This window comes from Salvelinus alpinus, chromosome 14, assembly GCF_045679555.1.
Source record: "Salvelinus alpinus chromosome 14, SLU_Salpinus.1, whole genome shotgun sequence".
NCBI lineage: Eukaryota > Metazoa > Chordata > Actinopteri > Salmoniformes > Salmonidae > Salvelinus > Salvelinus alpinus.
This window is the reverse complement of record NC_092099.1, coordinates 37170770-37193793: the sequence shown is the minus strand read 5'-3', so window position 1 is coordinate 37193793 and position 23024 is coordinate 37170770. Positions and strand designations below refer to the sequence as shown.

The following is a 23024-nucleotide window of genomic DNA, read 5'->3' as shown; positions in this document are numbered from 1 at the left end:
ACCAGCATTTACTTCTCCAGTAGACCCGAGGGACAGATATGGGCCAGAATAAGAAAAGATGATTAGAAGTTCAGATACAATGTCTTTGAGCAGGTGCTGGAAATCAAAACAATATAGACCCGATGAAAACCTAAGTAGTCAAAACGTTACCACCAACATACCACATGGGATCATAGATTGTAGTGTGCAGAATCTCTTTTTTCATTTGCAAAAGATACGTGCCAAAACACAAATAATTTATGAATTAATCCAGTTGTGGGTCGTGTAAATACAGCTATCCTAGATCAATTTGTATAGTAAGTAAGGTATCTCACACTACAGTGTAATCTCTCATCAAATATTATCATGAGAATGAGAGTACTTGTTGTTTATATTACCATTACGATGTCAAATGACATCATGGTCCCTTTCTCCTTCAGCAGCCTCAACCAGCTAGCTTTGAGTTTATTGTGCTGTTGATATAACATGAAGCCCACTCATTCTCACATCTGACAGATATCTATCTCTTCATTACATCTCAGTGCCTTGGAGACTGAAAGGAAGGGTAAAATCATCTAATTTCAGGAACTTTAAGAGGAGAATGATTCACTCAAGGGAGGGCAGAGGTGAACTGAATGACTGCCAGGATCAGACTGAGGTTGTGTATCATCTACCAGACATCTGGAACAGTGACCCAGAAGTCATTACTCTAAGGGGATTTGCCAAAGGGAATAAATACAGAATTTCTCCAAGGGAGGCTGTACTATAGGTGTATCAACATAATACCCACCTCTCTTCATAACACTGTGTTTCATGAGCAGTTCTTTCAGACACTCCGCATCTGCCAGCTCCTGCTCTCTGCTCTGGAACTCTTCTGCCTCATCTATTCTGATAGCAAACTGAAGGAGGTGGAGGAAGACAGTATTAATCTATCTGTATAGTTAGACAAACCTGAAGGAGGTGGAGGAAGACAGCATGAATCTATCTGTATAGTTAGACAAACCTGAAGGAGGTGGAGGAAGACAGCATTAATCTATCTGTATAGTTAGACAAACCTGAAGGAGGTGGAGGAAGACAGTATTAATCTATCTGTATAGTTAGACAAACCTGAAGGAGGTGGAGGAAGACAGCATTAATCTATCTGTATAGTTAGACAAACCTGAAGGAGGTGGAGGAAGACAGTATTAATCTATCTGTATAGTTAGACAAACCTGAAGGAGGTGGAGGAAGACAGCATTAATCTATCTGTATAGTTAGACAAAAGTGAAGGAGTTGGAGGAAGACAGCATTAATCTATCTGTATAGTTAGACAAAAGTGAAGGAGTTGGAGGAAGACAGCATTAATCTATCTGTATAGTTAGACAAAAGTGAAGGAGGTGGAGGAAGACAGCATTAATCTATCTGTATAGTTAGACAACAGTGTAATTTATCCTAGTATGTGCTCTGTGTTTGCACATTTATTCATGGAGATCTCCAAAGGCTTCGTACATTCACAATAGATTTAATAAAGAAGTAAAACATTGAAAAAGGAACACTGTTTGGTCAGTGATGAAACATGTAAAAGGACAGACAGTACAAACAGTTCTGCTATTTGTTTAATTCTCAGTCACATCCACAGTGAGGTTATCCAGGGGGAACCATCTGCTTCCTTTATCTTTCACACTTCCGCTCATCATGTTTCATAATCATCACACCAACTCTAATGTGTCTGCTTTATGTGGCAGCACCCAGGGTGGATAGCCGTTAGAGCCTGGTTAAATTACAGCACATAGGCCTACAATATCACAAAACGCAACGCTCTTGTTCTGAGGCACTGTCTGTGGACTGATGGCATGGAAACTGCACCATTGTGACACATTGGCAGTAAATTCCCCTGATATCTAATTGCAGTACAAACAGACCCTTCTCAGTTACAATGTTATCTAGTGGAAAAAAACATATATCTTTATTTTCCAGTACGTAGACACAAATGCTAACAAAGCTGATAAAACAATGAGCTGTTTTCTTTTGTCTTTTGAAGCAAACTTCAGAGGAGGAAACAGACGCACTGTAACAACACAGTAATAACAAAACAACAACACTGGATTCTGTGTTGATAGCTATCATGCCATTTTATTTTTCCTCCAAAAAATAAAATAATGAAAAACAAACTTTCCATTTCAGATCCACAGAACTGGTTGAAATTCCACTTTGTAACAGGCTTAGTCAATGAAAACCCCTGTGGCATAGCCTACATGTACATGAATGTGTGTTCTATGTAGCTATAGTGTAGCTATAACGGTCTGTTTATTAGCCTGGCCAATACATCAAGTGCCCCGTCAAAGAACTCTTGAGGCCAGGTGTAGCAGTGACCAGCACGTCTCTAGCAGTGAGCTCAGGGTCTATGTATGGTCTATGTAGCTAGAACATTTCCTTTCTGTTAGCCTACCTACCTCGAGAGCCCTGTCGAAGAACTCTGAGGCCAGGTGTAGCAGTGACCAGCACGTCTCTAGCAGTGAGCTCAGGGTCTATGTATGGTCTATGTATGGTCTATGTAGCTAGAACATTTCCTTTCTGTTAGCCTACCTACCTCGAGAGCCCTGTCGAAGAACTCTGAGGCCAGGTGTAGCAGTGACCAGCACGTCTCTAGCAGTGAGCTCAGGGTCTATGTATGGTCTATGTATGGTCTATGTAGCTAGAACATTTCCTTTCTGTTAGCCTACCTACCTCGAGAGCCCTGTCGAAGAACTCTGAGGCCAGGTGTAGCAGCGACCGGCGCTTCTCTAGCAGTGAGATCAGGGTTCTCCAGGCGTCGCTCAGCGAGACAGCCATGGCCTCATACACCTCCCCTTCATCTTCCTTCTCCTCTGCCGTCCTGTCTGCCTCCTCCAGCAAGGCCCACACGCCTGCCTCATGTTTCTGGAAAGAGAAAAGTCTCTAAAATATACGGTACCTAGTTCATTCAAGTATCTTCTCTGCATTATACAGGCCTCCTTTTTTGGATATACACTCATGTTTCTGACACAGAGGAGGCATTCTGTTTAGAGCACTGCCTTATTTTAAACAATTGCATTACCATATACTTGCATGTAAATCAACATTGTAAATGGACCGTTTTTTTTTGCCGGCTACATTCTTATTAGCACACTGCCTTACAATAGGCTGGCACCAATATGTACATACAGTGAGCTCCAAAAGTATTGGGACAGTGACACATTTTTTGTTGTTTTGGTTCTGTACCCCATCACTTCGGATTTTATGATACAATGATTATGTGCAGACTGTCAGCTTTCATTTAAGGGTATTTTAATCCATATCGGGTGAACCATTTAGAAATTATAGCACTTTTTGTGTATTGTCCCTACATTTTAGGGGACCAAACATTTTGAAACAAATTCACTTCTGTACTAAATCAGTAAAAAGTTAAGTATTTGGTCCAATATTCATAGGATGCAATGACTACATCAAGCTTGTGACTCTACAAATTTATTGGATACATTTTCTGTTTATTTTGATTGTGTTTCAGATTATTTTGTGCCCAATAGAAATGAATGGAAATTCATGAATTGTGTCACTTTGGAGTCACTTTTATTGAATACAATATGCTTCTAAACACTTCTAAATTCATGTGGATGCTACCATGATTACGGATAATTCTGAATGAATCATGAATAATGATGAATGATACATTTACAGAGGCATAAATATCATACTCACAAAAAAAAATCTAATCTCCCCTGTTATTGTAATGGTGAGAGGGTTAGCATGTCTTTGGGGTATGACATTTGTGCGTCTGTAACTTTATCACTCATCATTATTCATGATTCATTCAGGACTAGCCGTAATAATAGTAGCATCCACATTAATGTAGAAGTGTTTAGAAACAAATTCTATTTTCAGTTACAATAAAAGTCTGTCTGCACGTTCACCTCATAGTCATTGTATCAATTCAAATCCAAAGCGCTGGAGTACAGAGCCAAAACAATTTTTAAAATTGTCACTGTCCCAATACTTTTGGAGGTCACTGTATATTACACGGTCGTTGAGTACAATACTGACATTCTCTGATGAGGACACGTTGTTTTAAAAACATAAAATTACCATATACTTGCATGTAAATCAACATTGTTAATGGAGCAATTCATTGACATTTTGTTCAATTGCACTATTGTAAGATACACATTTGAAATGTTCAAAGCCTTGCTATGTGATTGCTGCTAGTAAGCTGAATTAAAAGCCGTGGATAAACCAAGTGTAACAGTCCTGACCTGTTTTATGTTGTTTTTATGTGTTTTTGGTCAGGGCATGTGTTTTGGGTGGGCAGTCTATGTTATTCGTTTCTATGTTGGTTTTGGTTTGCCTGGTATGGCTCTTGATTAGAGGCAGGTGGTTTGCGTTTTCCTCTAATCAAGAGTCATATTTAGGTAGGGCATTCTCACTGTTTGTTTGTGGGTGATTGTCTCCAGTGATGTCTTCGTCGTTGTCGATGTATTTTCACTTTCGGGGCTGTTTGGCTGTTCGTGTGTTTTGATGTAACGTTCCTGTCCGTAAGTTTACGTTTAGTGATGTGAGTTTATGTTCAGGTTTCGTTCTACGTCGTTTTGTTATTTTGTAAGTTTTGAAAGTGTTTTGTTTTGTTTCTTGTTGCCGTCGTATTTATAATAAAGATGGCTTATTTCCCTGAAGCTGCGTTTTGGTCTGAAGATCCTTCTCTCCTCACCTCATCCGAGGATGAGGAGAGCGACAGCCGTTACAGAATCACCCACCAACACGCTAAGACCAAGCGGCAAGGGAAAACGAAACGGAGTAAGGGACAGGAGAGAAAGGAGCAATGGACATGGGACGATGTTTTGGATGGAAAGGGTTGCTACACTTGGGAGGAGATCCTGGCTGGGAGGGATCGCCTCCCATGGGAACAGGTGGAGGCATTGAGGAGAGCAGAGGCTACCTGGGAGAGGAACCGGAGCTATGAGGGAACGCGTCTGGCACGGAAGCCAAAAAAGCCCGTGAGTAATTCCCAAAAATTTCTTGGGGGGGGGCTAGGAGATAGTGGGCCAAGGGCAGGTAGGAGACCTGCGCCCACTTCCCAGGCTTACCGTGGAGAGCGGGAGTACGGGCAGGCGCCGTGTTACGCAGTAGAGCGCACGGTGTCTCCTGTACGAGTGCATAGCCCAGTGCGGGTTATTCCACCTCCCCGCACTGGTAGGGCTAGATTGAGTATTGAGCCAGGTGTCATGAGGCCGGCTCAACGCGTCTGGTCTCCAGTGCGTCTCCTCGGGCCGGCATACATGGCACCTGCCTTACGCATGGTTTCCCCGGTTCGCCTACATAGCCCGGTGCGGGTTATTCCACCTCCCCGCACTGGTCGGGCAACCGGGAGTATTCAACCAGGTAAGGTTGGGCAAGCTCAATGCTCAAGAGTGCCAGTACGCCTCCACGGTCCGGTATTTCCGGCACCACCTCCCCGCCCCAGCCTAGTACCTACAGTGTCTACACTACGCACTAGGCTACCAGTGCGTATCCTGAGCCCTGTTCCTCCTCCACGCACTCTCCCTGTAGTGCGTGTATCTAGCCCGGTGCCTCCAGTTCCGGCCCCACGCACTAAGCTACCAGTGCGTCTCCAGAGCCCTGTACACACTGTTTCTTCTCCCCCTACTAATCCTGATGTGCTTGCCCTCAGCCCGGTGTCACCAGTGCCGGTACCTCGCACCAGGTATAGAGTGGGCTTTGAGAGTCCAGTGTGCCCTGTCCCTGCTCCCCGCACTAGTATGAAGGTGCGTGTCCTTAGCCCGGTGCCTCCAGTTCCGGCACCACGCACCAGGTCTACAGTGCGCATTATCCGGCCAGAGCCATCCGTCTCACCAGCGCCATCTGAGCCATCCGTCTCACCAGCGCCATCTGAGCCATCCGTCTACCCAGCGCCATCTGAGCCATCCGTCTCCCCAGCGCCATCTGAGCCATCCGTCTCCCCAGCGCCGTCTGAGCTATCCGTCTGCAATGAGCCTGCAAAGCCGCCCGTCTGCCATGAGCCTGCAAAGCCGCCCGTCTGCCATGAGCCTGCAGAGCCGTCCGCCAGACAGGAGCCGCTAGAGCCGTCCGCCAGACAGGAGCCGCTAGAGCCGTCCGCCAGACAGGAGCCGCTAGAGCCGTCCGCCAGACAGGATCTGCCAGAGCCGCCAACCAGACAGGATCTGCCAGAGCCGCCAATCAGACAGGATCTGCCAGAGCCGCCAGCGAGCCATGAGCAGCCAGAGCCGTCAGCGAGCCATGAGCAGCCAGAGCCGTCAGTGAGCCATGAGCAGCCAGAGCCGTCAGTGAGCCATGAGCAGCCAGAGCCGTCAGTGAGCCATGAGCAGCCAGAGCCGTCAGAGCGCCATGAGCGTCGAGAGCCGTCAGCCTGCCATGAGCGTCGAGAGCCGTCAGCCTGCCATGAGCGTCGAGAGCCGTCAGCCTGCCATGAGCGTCGAGAGCCGTCAGCCTGCCATGAGCGTAGAGAGCCGTCAGTCTGCCATGAGCGTCGAGAGCCGTCAGCCTGCATGGACCTGCCAGAGCCGTCCAAACAGGACCTGCCAGAGTCCTTCAGCCGGGATCTGCCCCTTGTCCCGGTGCTGCCCCTTGTCCCGGTGCTGCCCCTTGTCCCGGTGTTGCCCCTTGTCCCGGTGCTGCCCCTTGTCCCGGTGCTGCCCCTTGTCCCGGTGCTGCCCCTTATTCCGGTGCTGGTCCTTATCCTGGTGCTGCCCCTTGTTCTGGTGCTGCCCCTTGTCCCGGTGCTACCCCTTGTCCCGGTGCTGCCCCTTGTCCCGGTGCTAGCTGTTTATTTAGGGGAAGGTAGTGTTAAGGTGGTCATTAGAAGGGGTAGACAGAAGAGGGGAGTGACTATGGTGGTATGGGGACAGCGTCCTGAGCCGGAACCACCACCGTGGTCAACTGCCCACCCGGACCCTCCCCTGGACTTTGTGCTTGTGCGCCCGGCGTGCGCATCTTGAGGGGGGGGTACTGTAACAGTCCTGACCTGTTTTATGTTGTTTTTATGTGTTTTTGGTCAGGGCATGTGTTTTGGGTGGGCAGTCTATGTTATTCGTTTCTATGTTGGTTTTGGTTTGCCTGGTATGGCTCTTGATTAGAGGCAGGTGGTTTGCGTTTTCCTCTAATCAAGAGTCATATTTAGGTAGGGCATTCTCACTGTTTGTTTGTGGGTGATTGTCTCCAGTGATGTCTTCGTCGTTGTCGATGTATTTTCACTTTCGGGGCTGTTTGGCTGTTCGTGTGTTTTGATGTAACGTTCCTGTCCGTAAGTTTACGTTTAGTGATGTGAGTTTATGTTCAGGTTTCGTTCTACGTCGTTTTGTTATTTTGTAAGTTTTGAAAGTGTTTTGTTTTGTTTCTTGTTGCCGTCGTATTTATAATAAAGATGGCTTATTTCCCTGAAGCTGCGTTTTGGTCTGAAGATCCTTCTCTCCTCACCTCATCCGAGGATGAGGAGAGCGACAGCCGTTACACCAAGGACACGGTGCATTTGGATGCAAATCTTTTTTGGATTGTTTTTGTGATAAAATCTCTCTTTAATTAGAGGGGTTGTTCAGGGGTTTAAATCTGTAGTTACTCTGATGTCTTAATGGAAAATTACATTTTACTCATTTAGCAGACGCTCTTATCCAGAGCTACCTACAGGAGCTTAGGGGTAAGTGCCTTGCTCAAGGGCACATCGACAGATGTTCTACCTAGTCGGCTCGGGGATTGAAACCAGCGACATTCCGGTTGCTGGTCCAATGCTCTTAACCGCTATGCTACCGGAACGTTTACATTAATAATATCAATTGTTCACATGCTTATGCCAATAATATCATACTTGTATAAAATAAAATGTAACATGCTCAGCACTCAGACATAACTAACTCCTGACTGTAGGTGGCAACAGTAATGAATGGCCTGGATCTAAATAGCCATTGTCTATAACAAGGCTAGGGGAAAAAGCTTTGAGTGAAAATAATATAAATCAACGTTGAAACGGCTGCTATGAACATTCCACCTTCCACCGAGGCAATGAAAGTGACTGAAGTAGTTTCATGTTCCATCTCTGAGACAAGAAAAGCATTGATGGTGTCTCAACGAGATATAGTCAAACAAGGCCGGTGTTGTGCCGAAAATCTCCCACCTTCCAGAATCCCCCCCCCCCTCACGTGAACGCGCACAAACTCAATTCTTCATTGCTGCGACTTGCTTGCTAATTGAGATTTCTGATCACGTTAGGCAGTATTTAATTAAATATGTCGATTTGATGGCAGGGGAGGCCCTAGTAATGTCTGCAGTTTTCGGTTTGGCAATTTGCTTCAAGTGTATTAGTCTATAAATAAATCTCTTTGCCAAAATGTGTCATCTCTCCCATGTCTTACTTGACTCGTAGTTGTTCTGAAATGTTTATTGCCTACATTTTACTCCCTCCTCTATGTTTAATATAACACACATACAATAATTATTCATTTCGGTTGCCTATCCTGACATTTTTTTTTTTTTTTTTTTTTTTCACCTTTATTTAACCAGGTAGGCTAGTTGAGAACAAGTTCTCATTTGCAACTGCGACCTGGCCAAGATAAAGCATAGCAGTGTGAACAGACAACACAGAGTTACACATGGAGTAAACAATAAACAAGTCAATAACATGGTAGAAAAAAAAGATAATCTATATACAATGTGTGCAAAAGGCATGAGGTAGGCAATAAATCGAATAATTACAATTTAGCAGATTAACACTGGAGTGATAAATCATCAGATGATCATGTGCAAGAAGAGATACTGGTGTGCAAAAGAGCAGAAAAGTAAATAAATAAAAGCAGTATGGGGGGTGAGGTAGGTAAATTGGGTGGGTAGTTTACAGATGGACTATGTACAGCTGCAGCGATCGGTTAGCTGCTCGGATAGCAGATTTTTAAAGTTGTTGAGGGAGATAAAAGTCTCCAACTTCAGAGATTTTTGCAATTCGTTCCAGTCGCAGGCAGCAGAGAACTGGAAGGAAAGGCGTCCAAATGAGGTTTTGGCTTTAGGGATGATCAGTGAGATACACCTGCTGGAGCGCGTGTTGCGGGTGGGTGTAGCCATCGTGACCAGTGAACTGAGATAAGGCGGCACTTTACCTAGCATAGCCTTGTAGATGACCTGGAGCCAGTGGGTCTGACGACGAACATGTAGCGAGGGCCAGCCGACTAGGGCATACAGGTCGCAGTGGTGGGTCGTATAAGGTGCTTTAGTAACAAAACGAATGGCACTGTGATAAACTGCATCCAGTTTGCTGAGTAGAGTATTGGAAGCTATTTTGTAGATGACATCGCCGAAGTCGAGGATCGGTAGGATAGTCAGTTTTACTAGGGTAAGTTTGGCGGCGTGAGTGAAGGAGGCTTTGTTGCGGAATAGAAAGCCGATTCTTGCTTTGATTTTGGATTGGAGATGTTTGATATGAGTCTGGAAGGAGAGTTTGCAGTCTAGCCAGACACCTAGGTACTTATAGATGTCCACATATTCTAGGTCGGAACCGTCCAGGGTGGTGATGCTAGTCGGGCGTGCGGGTGCAGGCAGCGAACGGTTGAAAAGCATGCATTTGGTTTTACTAGCGTTTAAGAGCAGTTGGAGGCCACGGAAGGAGTGTTGTATGGCATTGAAGCTCGTTTGGAGGTTAGATAGCACAGTGTCCAAGGAAGGGCCGGAAGTATATAGAATGGTGTCGTCTGCGTAGAGGTGGATCAGGGAATCGCCCGCAGCAAGAGCAACATCATTGATGTATACAGAGAAAAGAGTCGGCCCGAGAATTGAACCCTGTGGTACCCCCATAGAGACTGCCAGAGGACCGGACAACATGCCCTCCGATTTGACACACTGAACTCTGTCTGCAAAGTAGTTGGTGAACCAGGCAAGGCAGTCATTAGAAAAACCGAGGCTACTGAGTCTGCCGATAAGAATATGGTGATTGACAGAGTCGAAAGCCTTGGCCAGGTCGATGAAGACGGCTGCACAGTAATGTCTTTTATTGATGGCGGTTATGATATCGTTTAGTACCTTGAGCGTGGCTGAGGTGCACCCATGACCGGCTCGGAAACCGGATTGCACAGCGGAGAAGGTACGGTGGGATTCGAGATGGTCAGTGATCTGTTTGTTGACTTGGCTTTCGAAGACCTTAGATAGGCAGGGCAGGATGGATATAGGTCTGTAACAGTTTGGGTCCAGGGTGTCTCCCCCTTTGAAGAGGGGGATGACCGCGGCAGCTTTCCAATCCTTGGGGATCTCAGATGTTACGAAGGAGAGGTTGAACAGGCTGGTGATAGGGGGTGCGACAATGGCGGCGGACAGTTTCAGAAATAGGGGGTCCAGATTGTCAAGCCCAGCTGATTTGTATGGGTCCAGGTTTTCCAGCTCTTTCAGAACATCTGCTATCTGGATTTGGGTAAAGGAGAAGCTGGGGAGGCTTGGGCGAGTAGCAGCGGGGGGGGCGGGGCTGTTGGCCAAGGTTGGAGTCGCCAGGAGGAAGGCATGGCCAGCCATTGAGAAATGCTTGTTGAAGTCTTCGATTATCATGGATTTATCGGTGGTGACCGTGTTACCTAGCCTCAGTGCAGTGGGCAGCTGGGAGGAGGTGCTCTTGTTCTCCATGGACCTTACAGTATCCCAGAACTTTTTGGAGTTAGAGCTACAGGATGCAAATTTCTGCTTGAAAAAGCTGGCCTTTGCTTTCCTGACTGACTGCGTGTATTGGTTCCTGACTTCCCTGAACAGTTGCATATCGCGGGGGCTCTTCGATGCTATTGCAGTTCGCCACAGGATGTTTTTGTGCTGGTCGAGGGCAGTCAGGTCTGGAGTGAACCAAGGGCTATATCTGTTCTTGGTTCTGCATTTTTTGAACGGAGCATGCTTGTCTATTATGGTGAGGAAGTAACATTTAAAGAATGACCAGGCATCCTCAACTGACGGGATGAGGTCAATATCCTTCCAGGGTACCCGGGCCAGGTCGATTAGAAAGGCCTGCTCGCAGAAGTGTTTTAGGGAGCGTTTGACAGTGATGAGGGGTGGTCGTTTGACCGCGGACCCGTGGCGGATACAGGCAATGAGGCAGTGATCGCTGAGATCTTGATTGAAGACAGCAGAGGTGTATTTGGAGGGCAGGTTGGTCAGGATAATGTCTATTAGGGTGCCCATGTTTACGGATTTAGGGTTGTACCTGGTGGGTTCCTTGATGATTTGTGTGAGATTGAGGGCATCAAGCTTGGATTGTAGGACTGCCGGGGTGTTAAGCATATCCCAGTTTAGGTCACCTAACAGAACAAACTCTGAAGCTAGATGGGGAGCGATCAATTCACAGATGGTGTCCAGGGCACAGCTGGGAGCTGAGGGGGGTCGGTAGCAGGCGGCAACAGTGAGAGACTTATTTCTGGAGAGATTAATTTTTAAAATTAGAAGTTCGAACTGTTTGGGCATAGACCTGGAAAGTATGACAGAACTTTGCAGGCTATCTCTGCAGTAGATTGCAACTCCTCCCCCTTTGGCAGTTCTATCTTGACGGAAAGTGTTATAGTTGGGTATGGAAATCCCAGAATTTTTGGTGGCCTTCCTAAGCCAGGATTCGGACACGGCAAGGACATCAGGGTTGGCAGAGTGTGCTAAAGCGGTGAGTAAGGCAAACTTAGGGAGGAGGCTTCTGATGTTGACATGCATGAGGCCAAGGCTTTTTCGATCACAGAAGTCAACAAATGAGGGTGACTGGGGACATGCAGGGCCTGGGTTTACCTCCACATCACCCGAGGAACAGAGGAGTAGTAGGATGAGGGTGCGGCTAAAGGCTATCAAAACTGGTCGCCTAGAGCGTTGGGGACAAAGAATAAAAGGAGCAGATTTATGGGCGTGGTAGAATAGATTCTGGGCATAATGTGCAGACAGGGGTATGGTGGGGCACGGGTACAGCGGAGGCAAGCCCAGGCACTGGGTGATGATAAGAGAGGTTGTATCTCTGGACATGCTGGTCTCAATGGGTGAGGTCACCGCATGTGTGGGGGGTGGGACAAAGGAGGTATCAGAGGTACGGAGAGTGGAACTACGGGGTCCATTGCAAACCAAAACAATGATAATGATAACTAGCCTGAACAACAGTATGCAAGGCATATTGATATTTGAGAGAGACATACAATAAGGCATAAAGTGATTGCAGGTCTTGATTGGGAGAGCTAGCTAAAACAACAGGTAAGATAACAGCAGCAATAACAGGGTGCTAGTCTAACACAGCAACAACAGGTAAAAATGGCGACGACTAGGCAGAGAGGGTCGGATTAACTACACACAGATCCTGAGTTAAAGCACAGAGCCGACAGATAAAACACAAATAAACAGAATGGAGTACCGTGAATTAATGGACAGTCAAGCAGGCATCAGCTATGTAGCCAAGTGATCATAGTGTCCAGGGGGCAGCCGTAGATGGAGCAGGGAGGCCTCCACTAAACTAGCACGCGGCGTTTAAAGTTAGTAGCCCGGGGGGTGGTCTGCTCAGACGGAGGGGGTCTGCTCAGACGTGGTCGTGTCGACAGAGAATCCAAGCCGGATGGCGATGGCGAAAGAGAGGTTGTGAATTGTAGAATTGTGTTTGCTAACTGGTGCTAGCTGCGTGGCAGTGGCGCTAGCCGCGCTAGCTGCAAGCTAGCTGTGAGGATCAGAAGTAGTGGCTCAGGGATTACGGCAGGAATCCGGCGTTGTTGTCGAGAGACAGTCCGATGCTGGTAAATTGGTGAGTAATATCCAGGCTAATAACAGGGCTGGTGTCTGTGCAGAAGGTAAAAAGCTGCTAGCAGCGGCAAAAAATGGCTAAATTAGCTTGTAGCTGATTTAGACCAGTTGTGATGGATTGGCAGGGCTCTGTGTCGGCAAAAAAAGGTCCAGTCCAATTGGCAAAAGAGGTATTGTAGCCCAAGAATTCGCTGGTAGACCTCTTCGGCTAGCCGGCAGATGGGCCTAGCTCGAGGCTAGCTCAAGGCTAACTGGTGCTTGCTTCGGGACAGAGGTGTTAGCCAGTAGTAGCCACTCGGTTGCAGCTAGCTAGCTGTGATGATACGGTGTAATTGTCCAGAGCTTGCGTCAGGAATCCGGTGATGTGGTAGAGAAAAAGCAGTCCTATATGCTCTGGGTTGATATCGCGCTTGCAGACTGGCAGGTATTGGCCCGAGCTGAAGCTGGCTGTGTCCGAGTTAAGGGTGAAGACCGCAGCAGTGGCTAACTGACTACTAGCTAGTTATCTGGCTAGCTTCTGATTGGGGTTACGGTTCTAAAGTATAAAAAATAGCAGGTCCGTACCACATTGGGTGAGGCGGAATGTAGGAATGTATATTCAGTTCCTAGATGGAAAGTGAAATTAAAATATATACGAAATGTATACGAAAAATACGAGGACTATTTACACAGGACAAAACAAACACACGTCCGACTGCTACGCCATCTTGGATGTTCATGAAGTTTGTTCTACAGAAAGTATTTGACTCTGATGTGTGCCACAGAAAGCATTTCACTCTAGCCACAACATCGCTATCAGCAAATATGATTGGAGAAATTTACTATCCTACTAGCGTACAGTCACTGCTCTGCCTGTCCCGTCCTTTCTACCCGCCTCGCTCTGTTTGCTCTGCCGCCCCCTTCTGTTGAGTTTTTCGCTTAAATAATAAGTGACATTATATAACTAATATTATCATTGGGTAGCTCATCCTCATGGCCCACCATGGTCTCATTAGAATATGTGTCAAATTGTGACATATCAATAATAGAATAGTGTAGTTATATGTTGACATAATGTCAAAATAGTGACATATCAATAATAGAATTGTCACGTTCGTTTGTAGATGGACCAAGGCGCAGCGAATGTAGAGTTCCACATAATTTATTAAAGAAGTGAAACTATAGCAAAGACAAAACAATAAAGGAACAAACCGTGACTACAGAGGTGCAAAGTGCACTAACTCCAAACAATATCCCATAACACACAGGTGGAAAAATGCTACTTAAGTATGATCCCCAATCAGAGACAATGATAGCCAGCTGCCTCTAATTGGGAATCATACCAAAACACCAACATAGAAAAAACAAACTAGAACCCCACATAGAAAATATAAACTAGACTAAATCCCTAGTCACGCCCTGACCTACTCTACCATAGAAAATAAAGGCTATGGTCAGGACGTGACAGGAATAGTGTAGTTATATGTTGACATAATGTCAAAATTGTGACATATTAATAATAGAACAGTGTATTTATACATCACCTGAGCTGTTATATTAGTTATAGGAATGAAGAAGAAATACTACAACGAGAATGAGGCAGAGAATGTACATATTTTCTTATTATTTTTTGGGGTAATCTCTGCAACTCCTCAATGGGCTCAGGAGAGGTGAAGGTTGAATCATGTGTCCTCCAAAACATGGCCGCCTACTTCTTAGTACACTGCTTGCTTAACCCGGATGTCAGCCGCACCAACGTGACGGAGGAAACACCGTTTGACTGACGACCGGAGTCAGCTTGCAGGCGTCCTGCCCTGTCACAAGAGCACAATGAGCCGAGAAAACCCTCCCCTACCCCGGACCAATTGTGCACCATCCTACGGGAATCCTGGTCGGTGGGATCGAATCCCAGGCTGTAGTGGCACCTCTGCACTGCGGTGCAGTGCTTTTGACCACTGCAGTGCTTTTGACCACTGCACCACCCAGGACCCCCCTAGTGGTGACATCTATTTCCAATGAGAGGATTACCTTGAGTTTGATCAGGAGCTGCTCGTGTTCATGCAGTAGTTTCTTGGTTTCATCCTGGTTGCTGCCGATCTCCAGCAGGTTGGGATTGGCTTCAGTCAACTGCAGCTGCACCAGTGACTCACACTACAAAACACACAGTGTTTGTTTTCTCAACTTTGCTGTCAGTACATATTTATGCAATACGGCACGTCGGGGGTTTGTGGTATATGGCCAATATACCACAGCTATGAGCTGTTCTTATGCATGAGGAGTGCCTGGATACAGCCCTTAGCCGTGGTATATTGGCCATATACCACAAACCCCCGACGTGCCTTATTGCTATTATAAACTGGTTACCAACGTAATTAGAGCAGTAAAAATAAAATGTTTTGTCATACCGTGGTATACGGACTGATATACCACGGCTATCAGCCAATCAGCATTCGGGGCTTGAATCAACCTGTTTATAATTATTACTATACTTTAAGAGTAAAAGGCTGTCTGTATCCATTGGAACAATCTTTGATACTAAGTATCAAAGAGACTCAAAGTTAGACCAGCAAGAAGCCGAGGTCTGTTTGTGTTTCCCTGCCAAGGCCATGTAACATGTTGTTTATGATCTGACTGCGATCAGGGCAGGTTGGTGTAATATTATACCTGTGGACACCCACATGGTCCTTCTGTGAATTTCACAGTGTGTAAACAGAGTATGGAAATGTTGTCCTCAACGTGGGGCTCCTTTTCCAATATATTGTGCTGTCCCGGGAACACAATTAGTGTTTGCGTCCCAAATGGCACCCTATTCCCTATATAGTGCACTACTTTTCACCCGAGCTCTATGGACCCTGTTCAAAAGTAGTGCACTATATAGAGAATATGGTGCCATTTGGGACACACAACAGGACAATGTCAATCCATTAAACTGAGGTATTCCTTTAATGTAATGACTTACTGATACCGCTCTGGGTGAACCACATTAACTTAAAGCCAAGCTTTTCGTGGAAGTGTCACCCTGAGCGTAAAAAGCACCAACAGCTGTTGCTGTAGCCTATATGACAGTATTACTACATAATGCCTGTATATATTTGGAAAGACGGTACAGTAATTGATTTGTCAATGACAACCGTGGTTGTAACAGCTACAAAGTGTTCATACTAGGCAGTGTGAGGATCACCAACAACTGTTAAACTATATTACAAGATTTATACATAGTGTCACACTCATTACAGTAGCCTGTTGTTTCAGATGTAAGGAAACTTTCACTGAGACAATAATTCATATGTCAATGACAACGGTGGTTAGTTATGTGGTTACAGCCACAGAGTGTGCATGGGCACTGTAACTGTGACGGTGCTGGAGGTGGAGATTAGGCCTATTTCCTACTCTGCATGCTTTGCCCTTTAATCATTGCATGCCTTAGATTGCAGCCGTGGCAGTCACTTTAAAGGGGACTCAGGGAACTCAGGGGAACACCGTTACCATTACCCCCTTCCCCCTCACGACCAAAATTGGTCAGCAAAATTGGCGCCAAAGGATACAACAGAGGACAACAAACATATCTCTCTTAAAACAAAACATAGGCTTTTCCTTCTCCAGTAGGAATATTAATTAATACTTGAAAACAATCTCCTTTCTGTGTTTTATCATATCTAATATCTTGTACATTTGAACTTTCCCACGTATTTACCATGTATTTACCATGTATTTGACTGCCATGTGGTAAAAGAATAACTTAGAACAGTAAACTTGAAAAAAAAAGACCTACCTAATGTCAGATGTCTTATTATCACTACTGTGGGAAAGCCCTGCAGGGCCGCCTACATGTTGAGATGTACGGCGTTAGTATGTGAGGCATTGAGATAAGCCTGCTGGTTTGGCTGGGAGCTAGTCCTATAAGCATAATGGACAAACAGAGAGAGCTATTGACATCCGAGGACACTAGCTTTAACAATGTGGACTATGCAAGCTTGTGACATCATTGACAACATTAAATGCCTTTCTCTGGTTGTGTCTCAAATGGCTATATTCCCTATATACTGTAGGCTAGCGCACTACTTCTGACCAGACCCGTAGTCATAAGTAGTGCACTATGAAGGGAATAGGGTGCCATTTGGGAAAGATCCTTTAATAGCAGCAGCACTTTGGAAAGAAAGAGATCGATGGATGATCACTGTGAGGTCAGTGTCTATCAGATTCAGACAGATCAATAATCTATTTTGACAGGCACTGATTCATTACCAGTCCTTGTTGTTATATAGACATAACACTATAGTAATATTAGACAACATTTCTGTTAAAAATGCTTGGAAAGATTGATTTTCTCCATCTCCATCACTGTGGAGTGAACGGCCATTTCTGACCAAAAAAGAGTTCTGAGACATATATCTAACCACTTCTGTTCTGTTCACCTGACATATCACAAACTGAAAAATAATACATGGGTTTTATATAAGGCTTTTCAAGGACTGAAATACGCTTAAAAAGACAACTAAAGACAGCCTACGCAACCCAAAGACACAACTGAAGAACATTTTAGGAGTTTGGTACCTTGAACACAGTAACAATAATCTGAGAATCGCCAGCCTGCACGGCGATAGTGCTGATTGTTGTTGTCGCAGCAGGTTGACCTCCAGTGTCACTTTCGTTGGACATTGTCTCCCCCAGTCCAAACTTAACTTCATAAAGTATAAGATGAGCTTTACAGCCCCTACTGTCCACTCTCTTCTCTCTGGATCCTGCAAATCTTAGTCTCTGTCCTGTTCTCTCATTTCAGTCTCTGGGTGCTTCCAAACTCAACAGTCCTTCAATATTTCCTTTGAAGATAGAGTGACCAAGCAAAAAACGGCAGTAGAGAGACCCCTCTGTCCCCTCATCCAACAGGCGCAAAAACAATCCAGTTGGAAGGTGTATGTTTCAGCAGCGGTGTTATATCCCCCTTCCACTCCCTCCAGTCCCACAGCCGAGCCACAGCACAACAGATCAGAGCCACTAGCATCAACGTACTGACTGAAGCTCAACAAGCAGGAGACACAGAGCAGAGTGAAGTTGACAGGGCAGAACACGGCTGGCCAGTGTGTTAAAAATAGAACTATCCACTAGGATTATCACACTGTGCTGTGCTGGAAGCAATTTGACACACCCCTAGTTTGGTGGGTCCGCTCCACTCTGGTCTATCTAATCAAATCAAATCAAATTTATTTTATATAGCCCTTCGTACATCAGCTAATATCTCGAAGTGCTGTACAGAAAGTGCTGTATCTGCACAACCCTCCCCTCTCCCTGCCTGCCTCTCTCCCAGTCCCACTCGGCCACTCTTTATCCTCTCCTGCCTCCCTCATACACAGACTAGGAATGCATGATATATCGGTGAACATATAGGAATCGGATTCCGATATGTTCACCGATATATCGTGCATTCCTAGTCTGTGTATGAGGGAGGCATTAGCTAAAAATGCCAACATCGGTATCGACCGATGTCTAGTTTAACGCCGATGTGCAAAACCGATGTCAAAGCTGACGTGCATACCTATATAATCTAGATACATGACTTAATGACAATCTAGAGGAAAAAGAAACGCACACCAATTTAGGCGAGGTGCTGGCTAGCGGAGTGGAAAACTTGAAAATAAAGGAGAGCTGCTCAGAGAGCTCAGATGCAAAAATGTAATGTCCAACGCTTCAACAGGCAAGCTGTCTTCATCTGGGTATAATCACAAACACTGCAGGGTGACTAGTTTATATAGTGTCAAAAGACACACACACAGGTGTCTGTAATCATGGCCAAGTATGGCCTAATATCATTGGTTAATTCACAAATATTAAAATGACATACAAAGAACAATATACAAAAAACCAATGGATAGCATACGGTCATAGATTCAATTTAGACTACATAAGCCTACAAACAATTACAATGGCAAATTCACAATAATCACAAGAATGGCTTCAGATCAAAGTCTACGTTGAGACCGAAGGGAGCAAGGGTCTTTAAGTTAAAGATCCAGGCAGCATCTCGTTTTAACAATAAATGATCAAGGTCACCCCCTCTCCTAGGGAGGGAGACATGTTCGATGCCAATATAACGCAGAGACGAAATCGAGTGGTTTGCTTCCAAAAAGTGGGCCGCAACTGGGTAAGTCGAGTTTTTGCACCTAATGGTGCTACGATGCTCTGAGATACATACTTTTAATTCGTGCTTTGTTTTATCCACATAATTTTTACCACAAGGACAAGTTATAAGATAAATAACTGCCTTAGTGGAGCACGTGATAACACCTTTGATTGGGATCCGTTTCCCTGTTTGGGGGTGTTTGATGGATCTATATTTATAAGTGCCATTGCATTGAGCACAGCCATTACACTTGTAATTTCCATCCAGTAATGACGCCACATAATATTTTGCGCTACACGTGCAACACAGCATTCCTAACCTAGCCCACGTCTGCTGTGTGGATCGAGCAGTCAACAAGTCGAGCAGTCATTTGAAAGAGCAATAAAGTTTCAGCGAGACAGCTCAAAAGGCAAAATCCATTAAAGCCAAGATACTGGAATTAATTGCCCTTGACAATCAACTGTTCTCTGTCGTGTCTGATGTTGGCTTTCGCCGACTGGTCGAGCACCGGTACACACTACCAAGTGCGCTATTTTTCAGATGTTGCCCTACCGGAGTTACACAGTAATAGCATCACAACGTACATACTATGGAACGCCGTTTGGGTCTTTGCGTGTCAAAAAAGATACAGTAGCACTGTCAAAGCTGTACAAAAAGTCTGCAAACAAGCAAACAAGGCCATGAACGATGTGTTTTCAATACCACGTTGGTAATAATAATTTCTTTGACCGCAACTTCTTGGGTACCTAGCTAGCACCAATACAACCAGCCTGAAAACAATGACCAGTAGAATCTGCAGTCATTTTCATTATTCTTAGCAATGACAATGCTGGGCCAATTGTGCACCGCCCTATGGGACTCCCAATTACGGCCGGATGTGATACAGCCTGGATTTGAACCATGGACTGTAGTGACGCCTCTTGCACTGAGATGCAGTGCCTTAGACCGCTGCGTCCATGTGTGTGTTAACTATTTAACTGTACTAGAATGCTTAAAAGGCCGCTAAAATGTTTAATATCGGTATCGGCAAGGAAAATATTGGATATCGGTATCGGCCAAAAATGTCATATCGGTGCATCACTAACACAGACAACACCACATAGGCACCAGTCTATCCATGGAATATCATATTGGTAGGCCTATCTATCTTCCAATAGAAGGGAAAATACCCTGTGAGTTGTCATAGCTGGATAGATTTTTATCTTGCTTCTCTTGGTCTGTGAATAAGTTTTTCCATTGGTGTCCTCTCTACGTGACTGTGAGTCGCTTTAGATAAAGGCGTCTGCTAAATCGCATTTATTATTATACTATTGCAGACAAAAGCCAAGCACACTTCACACTGGTATGCTGCACTAGTGTTTAAGTATATTTTAAGAGAGAGAAAAGGCTACACTCTCACTGGCTGACTGCTTCTATTTAACACTACCTAGCCTGGCTGGCTAGATACCCCCTTTAGGCACAGGCAATACTTATACCAATAAGTAATTCAAAAAGCCAAATTTTGTCACGCCCTGATCTGTTTCACCTGTCTTTGTGCTCGTCTCCACCCCCTCCATGTGTCGCCCATCTTCCCCATTATCCCCTGTGTACTTATACCTGGGTTCTCTGTTTGTCTGTTGCCAGTTCGCCTTGTTAGTCAAGTCAACCAGCGCTTTTCTCTCAGCTCCTGCTTTTCCCCAGTCTCTCTTTTCTCACCCTCCTGGTTTTGACTCTTGCCTGTCCTGACTCTGAGCCCGCCTGCCTGACCACTCTGACACCCCCTGACCCTGACCCTGCCTACCGTCCTGTACCTTTGCCTCTACTCTGGATTACCGACCTCTGCCTGACCTAACCCTGAGCCTGCCTGCCGTCCTGTACCTTTGCCCCACTACTCTGGATTATCTACCCCTGCCTGCCTTGACCTGTCGTTTGCCTGCCCCTGTTGCTGTAATAAACATTGTTACTTCAACACAGTCTGCATTTGGGTCTTACCTTCAAACCTGATATATTTGGCCACTCTCTCAAACACAGAACATGTCTGTATTATTTATTTTGAGGAAACTTACATTCTTTAGAGACGTTTTATTTAAAATTCCTCTTGGTTGTTTTAAAATATCCCTTTCCCTTTGGGGAACAAGCCAGTGTCAGAGAGCTAGGGGAGTTAGTATTGTCCTAATGAGAATCAGCTCTTTATTCCCTGACTACAGCACAATGGCAGGAAAAGAGAGAGAGAGAGAGAGCAAGAGAGACATGGGGGGAGACGGGGAGAGAGCGAGAGAGAAATATTTCCCTCAGATTACACAGATCCACAAAGAATTCGAAAACAAACCCAATTTTGATCAACTCCGATATCTACTGGGTGAAATACCACAGTGTGCCATCACAGCAGCAAGATTTGTGACGTGTTGCCACAAGAAAAGGGCAACTGTATATAGACATAATATGACATTTGAAATGTCTTTATTCTTTTGGAACTTCTGTGAGTGTAATGTTTACTGTAAATTTGTATTGTTTATTTCACTGTTGTTTATTACCTACTTCACTTGCTTTGGCAATGTTAACATATGTTTCCCATGCCAATAAAGCCCTTAAATTGAATTGAAATTGAGAGAGAGAGAGATAGGGGGAGAGAGATTCTGATACAGTAGGAAAACAGCAGGGGAACACAAACAGACCTCAGCTTCCCAACTGTGATGAGTCTCTTTGATAGTTAGTAGTACATCAATAGATCCAATAGTGAGAGGTATGTGTTACTCTCCTAAGGTGCAGTGACATATATATACTGTAAACTGGTGGAAGAAACAAACAAACAACAAACACAATAGATATGAGTGTGTCTGTGTGTGCATATGTTGTGGGTATGTGTGTGTGTGTGTGTGTGTGTGTGTGTGTGTGTGTGTGTGTGTGTGTGTGTGTGTGTGTGTGTGTGTGTGTGTGTGTGTGTGTGTGTGTGTAAATGATATAGCCTACTGTAAGGCCAACAGTGGCCCATTGTTATCATGGGCCTCAGGATACCAGAGATCACCGAGGTCACTTCATATCAAAGCAACAACTTTTATAACAACACAGCACACATTTTTCTGTGTAGACAAGATACTTAACTTCCAAGAAACTTCTCAGTGTACAGTACAACTACTTGAATCATCTACCCATCTTACTAGTATGTCGTGCGTAGAAACATGATTTGATATATTTGACAAGATGCAAAATGTCACAAATGTCCACAAAGTACAGTTATAATGTGCAATATATATTTTTAAACTATTTTGCATAGGAGGGTGTCAAACGGATCTGTTTCACCTGTCTTTGTGCTTGTCTCCACCCACCTCCAGGTGTCGCCCATCTTCCCCTTTATCCCAAGTGTAATTATACCTGTGTTCTCTGTTTGTCTGTTGCCAGTTCGTTTTGTTTCGTCAAGCCTACCAGCTGTTTTCCCGTGCTCCTGTCTTTCTCTAGTTCCTGTTTTCCCGGTTTTGACCATTCTGTCTGCCCTGACCGCCGTTCTGTACCTTGTCACACCACCCTGGATTACTGACCTCTGCCTACCCTGACCCTGACTGCCGTTCTCTACCTTTCGAACTCTGCTCTGGATTACTGACCTCTGCATGCCCTTAACCTGTCGTTTGCCTGCCGCCCTGTTTTTGTAATAAACTTTTGTTACTTCGAAACTGTCTGCATCTGGGTCTTCTCTTGAGCATTGACAGAGGAGCTTAGATAGAAGGCATGCCAAGGCTAAAGGACTGAGAGCTGACTGTCTGTAATGGGCAGCACTGTGGAGGAGGTGAATAATCAAACTGGGTTTCATACTGGGTATAAATGCTCCATCAACTAGAGAATAAAACCACTGTTCAGTATTTACAGTTGAAATCGGAAGTTAACATACACCTTAGCCAAATACATTTAAACTCAGTTTTTCACAATTCCTGACATTTAATCCTAGTAAAAATTCCCTGTCTATGGTCAGTTAGGATCACCACTTTATTTTAAGAATGTGAAATGTCAGAATAATAGTAGAGAGAATGATTTATTTCAGCTTTAATTTTGTTCATCGCATGGGTCAGAAGTTTACATACACTCAATTACTATTTGGTAGCATTGCCTTTAATTTGTTTAACTTGGGTCAAACGTTTCGGGTAGCCTTCCACAAGCTTCCCACAATAAGTTGGGTGAATTTTGGCCCATTCCTCCTGGCAGAGCTGGTGTAACTGAGTCAGGTTTGTAGGACTCCTTGCTC

General features: G+C 45.0%; 1 protein-coding gene across 4 annotated transcripts in view; it reads right to left on the bottom strand.

The window, feature by feature from the left end:
* LOC139538884 (coiled-coil domain-containing protein 141-like) overlaps positions 1-23024 on the bottom strand; it is a 66034-nt gene that overhangs the window by 38480 nt on the left and 4530 nt on the right. Inside the window, exons 1-4 of one of the 4 annotated variants that reach the window (XM_071341410.1) lie at positions 17248-17825; positions 14722-14844; positions 2686-2877; positions 770-878 (exon numbers count right to left, since the gene is read on the bottom strand). In XM_071341410.1, the coding sequence (XP_071197511.1) occupies positions 770-878; positions 2686-2877; positions 14722-14844; positions 17248-17352 (529 nt within the window). In that variant the 5' untranslated portion in view covers positions 17353-17825. Of the gene's footprint in view, positions 1-769; positions 879-2411; positions 2652-2685; positions 2878-14721; positions 14845-17247; positions 17826-23024 lie in introns of those variants that run through there. The other 3 variants (XM_071341409.1, XM_071341411.1, XM_071341412.1) reach the window with 3 other exon arrangements.